General features: G+C 31.7%; 1 protein-coding gene across 1 annotated transcript in view; it reads right to left on the bottom strand.

Annotated features, from left to right (window-relative positions):
- The window catches only part of LOC125072835 (pikachurin-like), a 194,201-nt gene that overhangs the window by 10,377 nt on the left and 167,382 nt on the right, over positions 1–16,442 (bottom strand). Inside the window, exon 9 of the mRNA XM_047683552.1 lies at positions 1,450–1,877. Within this exon, the coding sequence (XP_047539508.1) occupies positions 1,450–1,877 (428 nt within the window). The remainder of the gene's footprint in view (positions 1–1,449; positions 1,878–16,442) is intronic.

The raw sequence follows: 16,442 nt of genomic DNA, 5'->3' as shown, positions 1-16,442 counted from the left end.
CTAAGCCATAAAAATGTGAGTGAATAAAAAAAATACACATAGTATCACCAATTAAATCAAAGTTTTGCCCTTACGGTAAGGACATAAGTTTGACTATAAGGATTCGTGCATAGTATATAAATATATATCTATATCCTAGATTGATATATGTATCTAGATCGCATATCAGTGTAAGGGATTATTATACCCTACACTTTAATGAATGTCAGAAGATCTTTATCTCCGTGCTTAGAATTGAAGTCCAAGAAATTAATCCGATATTCATTGTATCTCCATGAATCCAAGAAGAAATCACATAAACAATACTACAAAGACAAATTCGCAATTAAACGTAAATAACACTCAAAGACAATGTAGAAGCTCGGGAGAGTTAAATTAGATTTCCGGTTCAGAAAACGAATTAAAAACGTTCATCTTAATAAAAATATCGTAAATTCTCTTCAAACGTCCTCGCTTTATGTATTGCACTCATTACCGCCTCTAGATTCCGAGCTGCAAAGTGTCCTTTTAAAAACATGGAATTTTAAACACTGAGACGTGGAAATCTTACTTTAGAGATTTTAAATATTATTTTTGCATTCTTGGTTGCGTAAGTTTCCATAAATTTCAAAATTCAAATATAGACTGAAAATAAATATCCGTTCATAAAACATTAAATATTGTTAAATGTTAATGTTTGCATGTGTTATTAAATGTAAAGACAGTAACAATTAAAAATCAAAAGTCTTTGTAAGAGTTTGCTTGATTTAATAAAGTTATTATTAAAAATCTTTTTAATTTAGTATTGCTAGTATTAATTAATGCACTTTTTTAGTTAAACAAAAAAGAGAAAGAGAAAGAGAATCAACAATATAAATCTGTCTAGTTAAGTAGTTTGAATCTTCAATTATTTTTTAAATTTATGATTTAAAAAATAAGTTATCAAGCGTCATACAATATTTGTTTCATAATTAAATATGAAAAATGTATAGACCACTTTTAAAGAAATAAAACCGTTTTTTTGCTTAATTTTTAAATGAAATCATAAATAAGGATGACAGATAGAATTAGTGTAATTAATATCGGCTCTTAAAAGATCGTCGCTTTGATGAGATGGATTACGAAAATTATTATTCAGGTTTTCTTTTAGACTTTTGACATATTTATTTCCTTACACGATTAGAATATAATTATATGGCATTTAATAATAAAAATTAGTCATACAAAAAAAATAAAAGATATATACTCCAAATGCTCCGTGAATTCATCATCATTACCATCACCATCATCGACATCTCTGTTGAGATACAAATATAACATTTTTTTTTCTTAATGTTAATAATATAATATTTTATGGTTTTATTTATAAACATTAGGGAGTAATTCGTTCACCAATGTGGTGTCTTCACGCGAATCAATTTAATGATGACAGAAGAAGAAGATATGTTTCCTTATGAATAATGAACTTACCTTCAAATCTAAAGTGATTTCACATCTGTCCCCAGCATATCCCAACGGACATAGACAGATATGGGCGACACACCCACCTCCGTGTTGACATTCGCAATCGTCTTTAACAGTCTTCAAATCATCACTTTTCAAATCATTATTGACATCATTAACAACACCAATGCTTTTATCGTCATCATTAAATTGCATTTTCTTAACGAAATATTTTTTATCATTAAATTGCGATTTGACGTCATTGTATTTGTATTCTATTGAGTTGTCTAGTTTGTTGTGATCTTTTGCATCTCTCATAACTATATCGTTGTCTTCGAAGTGCACTATGTCATTGATGTCGTAAATAGCGTGGGTTAAGTCGTTTGTTCTGTGTGGTATTTCACTGGTGACGTCATTGCTTGGTCTCCATGGTGCTAGCGTTGGGGCACATTCAGCTGTGAACAAGGCATAAATAAGATTTTTTTTTGTGTTTTTTATTTGAATTAGAATTTGTTGAGCGGTTGATATTCAATCCACAATAATGATTCCAAATTTGAAAAAAAAAATGTGAATTTGCAAGTTCCGAGGTTTTACTCTATTTCAAAAAGTTATTTAATGATAACATGAATGCTCGTTAATGATTATCGAATGAAACAAAAAGAAATAGAGAATCCGAAGTCAAATAAAGATTAAAAACATTCTAAACTATTCAATTTATTTATATACATATAATTACAAATAATTAGCTCACGGCTATAATAGAAAAATATTGATAAATAAATCAAGATATATTAATCAAATCAAAATACTCTTTATTGTGCACCAGTAAACATAAGTAAGTTGAATCACATTTAAGAAAGATGCACAAGGGGCGGCCTTATCGCTAAACAGCGATCTCTTCCAGGCAACCTTAGGGTAACCTGACCTTAGCTTACCTTATATTGTAAATCTATTTTTATAAATAGTTTTTAAATAGCTAATTAGTATCCTGGTATAGTAGTTTACTTGGTGGTAGGGCTTTGTGCTTGCAAGCCCGTCTGGGTAGTACCCACTTATTATAATATTTGTATAAAATAAGTGGGTATCTACCAAATAGTAATACTTAGTATTGTTTTGTTTCGGTTTGAGTGAGTCAGTAACTATAGGTATAAGGCTCATAACAACTTAGTGCCCAAGGTTGGTGGCGCATTAGTGATATGAGGAATTATTAGTATTTTTATAGTACCAATCTCTATGATGGTGACCACTTACCACACATTAATCAAGAAATTTTAAAAATGGAATATTAGTTGGAGCTTTTTTAATGGAAATTTTGACTGTAATATATTGATACATATAAAGAGTATAGTAATTACGATTGTAGTATGTAATCAAATGTTTGTATACATATGTATAAGTATTAGATATGGTTCACAGTAATGATTAACAAAAGTGATAGAGACAGAAGAGTACTCTCCTGTTCTCAGACAAGGAACAAAAGCGCATTATATGAAATATTCCGTATGCAGCGCGTCACAAATGATTTTGTATTCAGTAGTCGTCACGGAATTCCATTTTATCAATACTGGAAAACATTAAAATTGCGTTTCCTCGAGACTTCACGACTTCGGAAGGCTTAGATTTACGTGCTGAGGCTGAATTCGTGGCGAATATTTTATTTCAAATCATGTTTTAGTTGTTTGGAATATGTTTAAAATTATTGCAGAAAGATATGTTGGTTCTTTTTAAGAATTTGATATTTATATATTTACATATATCGGCGACATATATAAGCATAGTTCGCATTAAACAAATATAAAATATTTATCAGTATTGGTGATTTTAATATGAAAATATTTATAAAAATAATAACTTTATGTTTTGTGTGGAAAACTTACTTTATAATAATTTACGACATATATGTGAAATATTTATTAATATTTAATGTATTTTCCACTCTTTTCAATATAATAATATCATAAGTACATAGAATGGACAAAAGGCAAAAACCATAGTGAAACTTTTGAGAAATGAGGTTTAACGTTAAGATAGCAAACCTCATTTCTCAAACATACCGTACGATACGATGTTGTACTTTTGACTTGTTTCAGTCTCGGTGACTAGTCAAATGCACAGGAGATATATTTAAATATGTATATGAAACAAATGCAAACATGCAAATGAAAAAACATCAGGCGCTGGATGAAAGACTTTACTTGCTTTCCGAGGCACGAATATGTAAACACTGCCAGATTTATTTTATTAGTATCTTCTCCAACAAAAAATACCTATTCTTAATATTAAACAATATAAAGTTTTATGTGCTCCTTCAATTATAGGAGACCACAGCATGCACTATTAAGCAAAACATTATTGAAATTAAGAATACCTTTACAAAAATAATGAGCCTTACATTTGTCGCATCATAGCGTAACATCTGATATCTCACCGTAGTAATAAGAAACGTTGACATTATATCCTCTCGGAAAATGAATTGGTACTATTTGACGGCCAATTGTAACGCCGCGCTCGCTCATTGGCCAAAATGAAATAGAACGCGCTTCCCCGGTTTCCTGTTACAAACTTCTGTCCCTTTTCACGAAATTAATTCCACAGATTGCAGGAAGGCGAGAGGAAATATGGTAAACAATGTATCGCTTACAATTTTTAACATTCATAATTTAAAATTGTAATGGAAAATTCTGGAAAAAAACATCGCAAACCGTCTTCGATACCATCTTTTAATTGGACTAAGCGTATAAGTAGTGAGTCACGCAATTCACTTGCGCTAAATAAACGAGGCAAAATAAGTTCACATAGTAATTATACATATGAATTCCTATGTTACATAATTCTACCTTGGATATAGAAGTCGAGAGGATCTCGTATTAAACACAATCAGAATTTATGACTCCTTGGAGAATAATATCATATCCTTACATGAACCTATCTTTGACGTCTTATTGGATTATAAAAATGAGGGAATAGAGAGTGGACCTGTTTTTGCACGCACTTGTACCATATAATAAGTCCTGAGTAGGAGACTAGGACCCTTTGAAATGACCGATATTGATCATGAGGACATCACTATTTGAAGGTATTTGAATAAGAACCAAGATGGCCTTTTAGTTAGGACGTGTATCCTTACGTAGTGACACATCTGTGTTTTGTAAAACATCGTGTGTTGACTTGCATGAATTGGAGCGGCATTGTGGAAAAATCTCTACTCAAGCGTTCCACTCAAGATTAAAGCAACGCTTTGTTAAGAAGTTGGATATTTATTAGTACTTGTTACTAATTCTACTTTATTATTCGATTAAGGATTTTGCTTGATGGTAGAACTTTATGTATGAATGTACTGTGTATAATCAACGTTGTAGATAGACCACAAGACCACATACAAAACTAATGAACTTTTTCTACATCGAGCCTAAGACCTCGAAGTGACGTACCCATGAAAACCGGTGTACACACTACTCGACCACGGAGGTCATCAATGAAACGTTATAGATTCTTCTGCAAAGCAACAATACTCGGCATTGTTGTGTTCCGATTTGAAAGGGAGTGTACAAGCGTCAGGGATGTAATAACTAAGATCTCAAGGTTCGATGTAAGTTAGTAGTGGGTTAGGTGGAGGCTATTTACCATCAGGTGGTCCATTTGTCCGTCCGACTATCAATTTAATAAAAAAGGGTCTGAAACCTAAGCTTTTAGCTGTTATTAAGTTACAAGCGTGTGCGTTACAAATACATATATATGTATCATAAAATTATAAGTACAGATAACATACTATGTGTTTGTGGACATATAAATAATATAATCTTCAGAGTTTTCGTTAAACTACAAAAGAAATCTCATTTATCACGTCAATAGCTAATCTTTAAGTCGACGCTTGCTGTCTCCAAGAGAAAAATGTGCAAACTTTTACACTTACAATGTCTCGGATATATCGATTAAGTACGTTCTGTTATTATTGCATTTGAAGCCAATTTATTTTCAACACTGATAGATACTCCTTTTAAATTTCTTTGTATTTGGAATAAGTAGTTCTTTAAGATCTATGCCATAATAGGTATTCAGTTTGTTGCGCAATCAAGAGTAGTTTTATTATCCTTCGTTATTATTATTATTTATTCTTTTCGTTTTGTATAATTAATCTTGCGTGTTAATTCAATTATTACATTGGTTAAAGTAAAGGGTAAATTTGCCTACAATTCGGATAATATATATCAAATGGGCTTTTTCGTGTACTTTTCAAGTTGTTCGGTAAATCGACATAAGTTAGCAGATTTTGATTCTTGTCAGGACTATAAAGTAATATCATGAAAATTGATTTATTATTTTAATATTTATTAAATTTTAATTACGTATTTTAAACAATAATTTTCTTTACTTCGTTAGCAAAAACAATTAACTAATATAACAATTAATTAATATAAAATTATGAAAATTGATAACTACTGAGTTTCTTGTCGTTTCATCTTGCTAGAATCTACATTCGAACCCGGTGGTAGTTTAACGTTTAAAACAGCTGTGTAAAATGAAGATTCAAAACTGCTTGTAAAAGCATACTCGAATAGAGTATATTTTGCTTGATTGAGAATATGTTTGAATTATAACAACGTCAAAACATTAATTTATTAAATTTCATATTATCCAGAACCAAGTCAACATCACAAGTTGACAGGTTAACAACACCTTAACCTTAAAACACGTTATTGAATTAGGACACCCATTTCGTTTGATAACTATGTTATTATACACTGAGACCTATACTGTCCCAGATCAGCCATTCAATATATTTTTGTCGAATAAATATTATTATTATTAATTATGTTCAGTTTTAATATTGTATTGAGAGCCGAGATGGCCCAGTGGTTAGAACGCGTGCATCTTAACCGATGATTTCGGGTTCAAACCCAGGCAAGCACCACTGAATTTTCATGTGCTTAATTTTTATTTATAATTCATCTCGTGCTCGGCGGTTAAAGAAAACATCTTGAGGAAACCTGCATGTGTCTAATTTCAACGAAATTCCACATGTGTATTCCACCAACCCGCATTGGAGCAGCGTGGTGGAATATGCTTCTCCTCAAGGGGACAGGAGGCCTTAGCCCAGCAGTGGGAAATTTACAGGCTGCTAATGCTAATCCTAATGCTTTAATATTGTTAGTATGTAAATAAACCATCAGTTAAAGATAAATAAATCATTAAGAAATGTGGAAAAATCAGTCAGATTTCCAGATCCTGGTAGTTGTCTAGGAATGGTATGGTATACTCAAAAACACCTAAGTTTAATCTCAGTGGTAACAAGTTAATCTCAAACAACTGTTTTCAAGTTGGTTCTTCGTCTTCCATGAAGCGAGCAGTTTACTCGAAAGTTATTGCAGATAATATCTTCTCGCATCAATTATGTTATTAACTTTTGTTAAAGTAATGAGGTCGAAATTAATAAATTTCTAAGGATTTCGTTGGAGCAGTAAAAATATTCGTGCTTTAAAATGAAGATGAATAATCTTCATTTTTTTGAAGCGCCGACCCGCTTGTTTTTTCTGTAAAAATGCAACCTACGTTACTATACGGTCTATAAATTAATCTGTATGCAAAAATATCGTGAAAACGTGAATTCGTTACTGGGTTTCTGTCGGACAAAATGGTAAAATACAAACCGACAAAAACTAAACTATATCGATCGAGTTAAGATTGTTTACTATACCATAAAGTAAAGTATTACTATAAAGTTAAATAGTAAAGCTTAAAATCTGAGCATCAAATAATGTTAGCTAGTTTAATTAAAATTATAAAAATCCTTGTCGAAACATGTCTAATAAATACGTACGTCTGATTGGAATATATAGGTATTTATTTAATTATATAATATTGAATTCAATCATTAATAAATGCATTATTTAAAGAATAACAGCCGTACTTAAAAACGTTGTTTAATTAAATATAGATTTATCTCATTCTGTCATATGATATATTTGATATTTGAAAGAAAAAGACAACAATCTTTTAGTAATCACATACCATTTTTAGGTTAAAATGTTTGTATTCGTTTCGCGTATTGCGGATTAAGCGTTTGTTTTCAAAATTTAAAGATTTGCAAAGAAATGAAAGACTTTTCGGGTATAGGGTTCAATTTTAAGTGAAAGTAAAAACTGGGTCACAGAGTTTCTCTGAAGGCCGTTTGGGACGTTCTACAACTGTGACAGATCCAGAAATTAACCGAAGATTCCAAGTTTAAGTTCTAGCGACTGAAGATGACTATCGGAGAATGCTAAAATTATGGAGATATCTGAAGTAATCTATGTTATAAAGGGTAAAGTTTGTGAATTTGGATGGAGAAGGTAATCAAAACGAATCATCCGATTTCGAAACTTCCTTTAACAATATTTATAAAGATTATATATTATCTCGTTTCAATAAATCGTTTTTCGTGGAGATCAAACTGGTTGACGATAGCAAATATATTAATGTTTTCTATTATAAAATTGTAGAAGTTAATTTTCCTCGTATTAAAATTCCGATCCACTATTAATCGAATATTCCGGGGAGCCTTTCAAACAGAGGAGTAAATTCTTGTAAAATGTCTTTTTTTTTCTTTTTTTTATGGTATTGGGTGACGGACGAGCTTATGGGCCACCTGATGGTAAGTGGTCACCACCGCCCATAGACAAAGGCGCTGTAAGAAATATTAAACATTCCTTACATCACCTATGCGCCACCAACCTTGGGAACTAAGATTTTATGTCCCTTGTGCCTGTAATTACACTGGCTCACTCACTCTACCCAACCGGAACACAACAATACAGAGTACTGTTATTTGCCGGTAGAATATCTGATGAGTGGGTGGTACCTACCCAGATGGGTCTGCACAAAGCCCCACCACCAAGTCTGTCGAAAAGTCAAAAAAATATCTCTTAGTGACAGATCTATTAAACGTTTGTTACTTCATTGAAAAGGTCATTGTAAAGTGTTACGATTTACACTTGCTCCACCAAAGTTTACGCGCTTTCTTAACGCTAAAAACGAACAGTTATTGACGTGGAAGGGTTACCATTAGATTAAGTAACTATAGAAAGGAGTAAGAGGAATAAGCTTAGCATCTGTGAAAAGACGAAACCTTTTAGAAACATTTTATTCAACCGTTACATTTAGTAAAGCTTGACCTTGCAATGTTAGTATCATAACTCGTCAATACACCACCAACCTTTGAAACTAAAATGCTGTATATGCTATATATTATACTTATAGTAAAGGACACTCATCCGGAATACAACAATAGTAAGTATGGACACATGGTACAATATTTGATAAGTGGATTGTACCAACCAAGACGGGCTTGCACGACCAGGATAATCAATATCATTCACAATGAACACGTTTCTTTATTATTCAAAAAATAACTAATTACAGACATTTTAGAAGTAATCGCAGCTAAATACTATTTCTTAGCATGAAATGGGTACAGTCCCGAAAGGTTACACGCAACTAATTAAGGGGCGGTTCAAGGTCTGATCCTAATGAATTCCACCATGTCAGCAGTCCACGCACGTGCCTGCTAATGAGAATGAACGATGTAATATCTTGATAAATCTTTCATAGCATTTATTTTACTTAAAAAAAATGATTTGGTTTTTTGTATTTGATGATAAATAAAGAGTAATAATAACATACGTTCGTTGATGTTTGTCTGAGAATCTTAATTATATTATTAAGGGAATATTTGTTTTTTCTTATTTATGTAGTAATATATTTATAAGTATATATGTATAATGACTAATTAAACAACTTTTATTACAAATAACAATATACTCAATGTTATCGCTATATTTTCTATACGCTTTTATAAATGTATATTTATCTATACTTCTATACAAATATATTATTATATATATAAATGTGAAAGTAACTCTGTCTGTCTGTCTGTCACTCTTTCACTGGCAAACCAATGAACCGAATTTGACGAAATTTGGTATGAAGCAAACTTGAACTCCTAGAAAGGACATAGGCTACTTTTTATAGTTCACACATGACAACTAACCCCCTTAAATGCACGTGTTATATAAGCGTTCTAACAGCGCTGTCTTTAATTTATAAAAATCTGGAGTTTATTGAACGACTGCGGGTGTTACAGATGAGTTCACATGACAGATGTTTTTTTAACACGAACCGTATTACGAATTATAAAAACAAATTTAAACCCACGATTTTTTGGTAAAAAGCACGCTTTTTTCCCTTCTTAGAAGACTGCCCCAGAAAGGTGTTTCTTTATTCCACTATAACTTTAAATTGTATGAAGGGATTTGGATGTTGGTTTGTATCGTTGCAATCATTATACAATCCCAAGTGACAATGGCATTGAATAATAAATTTTACAACGATTTATCTAAAACTTTCATGAAAAAAATTAAAGCACCAACTTTCCGAATACATATTAGTTACGTATATAAAAAATACATAAATGCAGAGCTATATATCATTACGTAGGCAATGCAAACACATACGTTCACATGTGTTTATCAATTATGGCGCGGCAAAACGTGGTTATAAATCAAAGGGCGAGGGAACTCGTAAATAACGCGCATTCCTCATTTCATGCGATATTATAGCTTGTTAAGTACTACGTACGGTCAGAAGAAAAAGTGTTTTTATTTAAGCTTGGAACATTGAATAGATGTTTATGTACAAGATTTTAATATTGGCTAAATATTTTCATTACTTTATGATTATATATTACACGAAGTTATATAAACATAACTCCACATTTTATATAATCTTTTACAGAATAATTTGCGTCGATGATTTTTTAACATAAATTATAAATATCAATTTGCACACAATTTCGATATATACAATATCTTCGAAATTATATATAAATAATCCTTAGTTACTTGCGATGCAAGAACAGTAGAATGCTACAAGAATATCTTAGGTATGAATACTACTAAACACTATTAAGTTTTGACTTGTCTAATTTGTGTTTATCTTTCATGTTTTAGAAGCTGTTAAGGCAAAAAAACGTTAAGTTCACCTTCATTCAATTCACATTCTCCTACATAAAACTCGTTCTGGACCAGCGTGATGGATTAAAATCCAAGAATTACTTAAAGAGGAGAAGGCGATCGGCTATTAGTGACAGTAGATACAGTTCGGTGTGTATTTAGCCTCAGATCCATAGCAAAGATAGGCATCGTCGTGATTTTAGTCAGTTTTAAGTTTGTAGGTAAGAATATCAATTAATATGGGTTTGGGCACCTTCCAGAAGGTATCCACTGTGCGAAAAAAGTTATATGTGTATTTATTGTTGTTACAGAATCTCAAATATACATTAATTTGATAAAGTGATAAAGTAATGTATTTAATTTCTGACTTTCCTCGTCTTCATATCGTGCGTTAAATATACTTTTCTCATTAAACCGACCGTATATCTCGAGAAGAATAATGTATGTGCTTAAGTTTATTAAAAGTATTTTCTTAATGAAGTCTCACTTTTTTATGATACAGGTAAGCTGACGTAAAATAGGTCACGTTATTGTTACAAAATAAATGGTTGTTGATGCAAACTGTTTTAAAACTTTTTTTTCTTCTTAATAAGTTAGGTCAATTTATATCCATTATTTAGTAGCTAGATACGGGTTACCTGATGGTAAAAAGTCACTTTCACCTAAAAACACTGGCATTTTAAGAATAATAAATAATTTCTTTTTAATGGGCAGCCGACCACATGATCTAAGATTTAATGTTTGTGATTGTATGTTTGTAGGAAAATATTCTCATCATTAAATGCAACACTCCACATCTACACAAAGATATACTGTTTGGCAGTAGCGTAAGCATTACACACACACACGCATACATACATAATACACACCCAAAAGCTATATCATACGTACGTTTATAATTTATTTTATCATTAATAATCATAAGAAAGACTTTTGCAGCGCGTTTGAGGAGACGAATTTACCATCACACACTCACACACGATCACAAGCTAGTGTGTGTTTTGTTTATAACTTTATAATCGTGTAGATGGTAAAGTTACGTTACCCTATCAATTAACCTACAGACAACGGCTATTGCAATTTAACCGGGTTATAGGTCTAATATCCCATTGGAGGTATATGGGTCACCTAAAATGACATACCGTTTATAAACGCCCCGAATCCGTCACCGGCTTCCGTCTATTCTGCTGGAACCCATTTCAACGGGAAATTGGGATTTTCCGAGCGAAACTTGGATTTATTATGTTGAGTATTATAAATTGTTATTTTATTACGTATTACGTTTTTGAGGATATTATTATGTACGATGCTTATCTCCATATATCATAAAAGTCAATTCCAAATTTAAAAATTTAATTCAAATTTCTTTATTCGAAATAGAATCATTACACTTCCTTAGTCCAAGTAAATACTAACACCGTCTCGAAACTGAGAATACCTGAGAAGAACCTAAGAAGCTCAGCGTTTTTTTTGTCTTATGTGGTAATTGTTGACAGTTTTAAATTTAATAAAGAATTGGTCAGGATGCGACTGTTTTATTCCCAAGGTGTATCATTACAGTCTGATCACTAAATCCTACAAAACTATTAACAAATGTAATACAAGCCAATAGAAAACCCGTTCCTTTTTTATGTCGTACTAGTTGTTAAGCTCACAACGGGCCACCTGATTGGAGTAGTCACCACTACCCTAACGTTACCAATACACCACTAACTTTGTGAACTGAGGTTTATTTAAATTGGCTCACTATCCCTTCAAATCGAAACACACGAGAGTAAGTACTTAATTTCGCCGGTAGAATATGAGTGGATGGTACCTGCACAAACAGCTCGCACTGAGACCTAATACAAAGTAAAAGTTTCGAACGTATCTCAATATAAGATAAATACATTGTCGATACAAATGTAAAATATTTCCAAACACAAATCCTAGCGCTCCGAAGCGACGATCAACGTTTGAAGCGTCTTTTGATCCCGAATCGAGTATTGAATTTGATCTTGTGCTGAGACGCCGCACTCCTCGCTGTTTGTATGACAAATGGAACGGTTGAAATCCAATCTCGAGTATTCAAAGTCGAACAAAATACTCCTTGGAGACAGTTTAGAAACATATTACGTTTAGTTTATCTTTAGAAGAAAATAAGTGGAAATTGTCTTCGGTTACAGTTTCCAAGCCACACTTTAGTACAGGTAACATAAAAAATAAAAAATAAAGAATGTACAGTATTTCTGAGGATGTATGGAGCTGATAACATAACGCTGATGTATTTTATAACAACCAACACATGTGGCAACAAATTAAGCACATGATTATTCAATGGTACTTATAAACGCAATCTTCCCAAGATTTACGTGTTCAAACTAATGGACGTCTTAGTGAAATAATGAATCAGATTTGTCATCTAGGAAAATTGAATTTCTTTTTATTCATTCCCTAACCGTTGACAGTTTAGTCAAAAGATATAGATTTATTGCTGGAACCTGCTTGAAGTTTTCTGATATTAACATAAACTTCAACGAGCCTTTCCAACGCATGCTAAGTCGATCAGCAAAAGTAGTATCTGTCGAAATAAAAGTGGTTTTAGTATTTTTTATCCCATGCAGTGGTTGTAATTTCACGCTATACGAAAAACTTCATGTTTAACACCGACAACAGTGAAGACGCGCCGGGGACACTAGTGTAGACAAATGACAATCACTAAGAAGATTCTGGATTACAATATAAAAATGGCCATCCTTAATAGAGATGTCCATAATAACATCAAAGAACACTACTTAGCAAAGACAAACAAACGACTCGATGGAGAAGTGACCGTAGAGTTCGATGAGATTTTTTGGTCTGGCAATAGAAAAGAAAAAAACAACGACATGAACGTAGGTAAAGATATAATAATAACAATATATATATATATACATGTTCTCTGATTTTCATGCTGGATATATTTGATATCGAAATTGCAAATTCGCGCGTAAAACCATTAATTAATACATGTATTTTAATTAGTAAAAAAGAGTAATTACTATCGTTTTGCTGATTGATGGATGTACATTCCAAACGGGCGTTTCACATTTCATTTAATATTGTCAATGATTTAGGAGAGCCGTGATTCTTGTAAAAACTTAATTTAATAGACTTTGTCTTGAACTAATGTCTGGCATGGCTTGCATGACTATCTGCCCATTTTACGGCAGAATATATCATAATATATAAGTACAATAATATTCTTGTTCTCATAATATTTTTTAATTAATATAATACCAAGAAAACAATGATTATGTATTTTATTATATAATATTATTCTTACAATTTTGATATAAAATATAACTTTACGCAATTACGGGATGGCGTCCTACTCGCTATTATATACATATTTCTTTTTTGTTTCTTCAAATTCTTTTTTCATTCTCCTTTTGCATTCCTCAGTAAGCAATTTCGAAGGCATCTTCGTATGTGATATAGTTCACCCGTAATTCCGTAAATACAGTACGTTCTGTATTATTGTAGTTGTAATCTCATAGGCTGTTGAGACGGCGGCCCGGCACGTCTGAAGAGAGATTTGACCCAGAACCGAAAAGCATTACGTGCTTTTCGACTATGTTTAACAGACTTATTCCGGTTGCTATTTATAATTCCTTAAAAACTTAATTCCTTCTCGGGATTTGTAGTCTTATAAGCTAACCAATACACTTACGAGCCATTTAGTTAGTATTATAAAGCTGATAACATATTATGTTTTTAGTTTGAACGCGTTAACGTTCGAAATACCAATAGTAATTGGAAACCAAATAATTAAATTCATATTATTGGAGAAGGTTAGTTCTTTAACCGCAATGTTTATGTTCAGATGTAGTATTAGATGTGCAATACGATTGATTACGGGCCGAGATGGCCCAGTGGCTAGAACGCGTGCATCTTAGACGATGATTTCGGGTTCAAACCCAGGCAGGCACCACTGAGTTTTCATGTGCTTAATTTGTGTTTATAATTCATCTCGTGCTCGGCGGTGAAGGAAAACATCGTGAGGAAACCTGCATGTGTCTAATTTCAACGAAATTCTGCCACATGTGTATTCCGCCAACCCGCATTGGAGCAGCGTGGTGGAATATGCTCCAAACCTTCTCCTCAAAGGGAGAGGAGGCCTTTATCCCAGCAGTGGGACATTTACGGGCTGCTAATGTAAAATGTAATGTAAATGTATTAATCAGTAACAATATATTTCACTTAAATTATTTATGATTTCACAATATTTAAGAAATCAAATTCAAATTCAAATCCTTTCTCAATATAATTAGAAGTTTCTCGGATTAATCTGTTTTCTGTTTAATCTGTTACTTATGTTCATATTAAATAAAGTATTGTACGCAATAAAGACTAAATAAATTAGTGATTTGACAATATTATATACAATCGGGACGGGATAGCTAAATCTTTAGTATATATTATTTGATTCCGAAAACGACTCAGTCACGTAACTATTTTTATCATACATATAAAATTATTATTATCTTTACCGAAATATCAATATTATTACAATGTCCATAAGAGCTAAAATAGTGTAAATCGTAACGACTATTCGAATCACGTTTGCTACGTTAGCAATAATAGAATCAAGAATTTCAGATCGATAGCAAATAACAAATGTATAGTATTTTATGTCGCTTGATGTTTCTTGAAATATGTTGTAACGTAAATTTAGATCTGTATAATCTTAATTCAAGATAATAAACTTTTTTAAATCGTCCAACTATATTGAATGTAATGCTACCACCGGTTCGGAATGTAAATTCAACCGTGATGATACGGCAAGAAACTAAACAGGTTGAATAATATAGAGTTGGTAATGTTAGGAGTAAAACCTCATTAATCGCAATATTTAAGGTCGAATATGTATACTAACTATTGGACTTAAAGATTATACCTTTGCAATTAAAAAAAATATATCCATCATAAATGTTTTACTTAAATTACATCTTCACGTTACATTTAGATTCGCGCTTCGAATTTTAAACGCATTACTCATTTTTTACTTCATAAATTATTTGGAACACTAAAGAATATCAATAATCAGCCGAGCATTCATGTTATCATATTCAAAATGCTTGCGATCAATAGAATTTTGTAATATTAATAGTAATTTGTTAAATGTGTGTACAAATATATTTTTTACTTAAATTTTGTGGCAAACTATTTACCAGGATGGATTACTTGTGGGATACCCGTATATATACTTACTTGACATTTATCTACACTTTTAAAACTAAATATTTAAACATGCTCAAGGAAGTAGCATTCGAAATATTTATAAAATGCTCATCATAATGTAAAAACAACAGAAATGCCTTTACATAATTAAACGCGTGAGACTCAGAAGAAAATATGATAAATACGTTTTATTTTTACACGAAATTGCGACTCGAAAAGCAAATAAATAGAAAGGCAAAAAGCCCCGACGCCATGTCAAAGAGGCAAAAGAAAGCGTGAAAAAAGAAACGTCAAAAGAAGACCTCTTTAAATAAGTTTTTAACTCAATTTTTAATTACACAGCTTTCATACTTATGATATTCCTCTTTAGACTTTGTTAACATTGAAACACATCATTAAACTCCTTTGAAAATATGACATTATGTTAGTTAGCACGTGTTAACGTAATTAAGATTAAAGTAAAATAAATTTGGTCCTAGAATTTGGTCGTTTGAACGTTAAAAATTTTGACAAGTTTTTTTTTTTAATTCATTCAAGACGTATGTATTGCAATGTTAGTCTAAAAATTTTAATAAAGTAATAGATTTTTATAGTGCAGTATTTTATTGTCAGTATTTTTTGTCGAAAACAAAAGCTAATTTTTGTTTGTAGTTAAATTAGTAATTGGATAATAACTTCTTTATGGCTCAGGAAATTACCAAAGGTTTATGTTTTTCTGTTTAAGATAATTATGCTTAATTATCTGTTGAATACTTTGTAATATAAGCGGTTAACCGATCATAACAGATTGCCGGATATAATGTATGAAGAAGTTTAATGTAAAACATTTGC

This window comes from Vanessa atalanta, chromosome 22, assembly GCF_905147765.1.
Source record: "Vanessa atalanta chromosome 22, ilVanAtal1.2, whole genome shotgun sequence".
Lineage (NCBI taxonomy): Eukaryota > Metazoa > Arthropoda > Insecta > Lepidoptera > Nymphalidae > Vanessa > Vanessa atalanta.
This window is presented reverse-complemented; position numbering and strand designations above follow the sequence as displayed.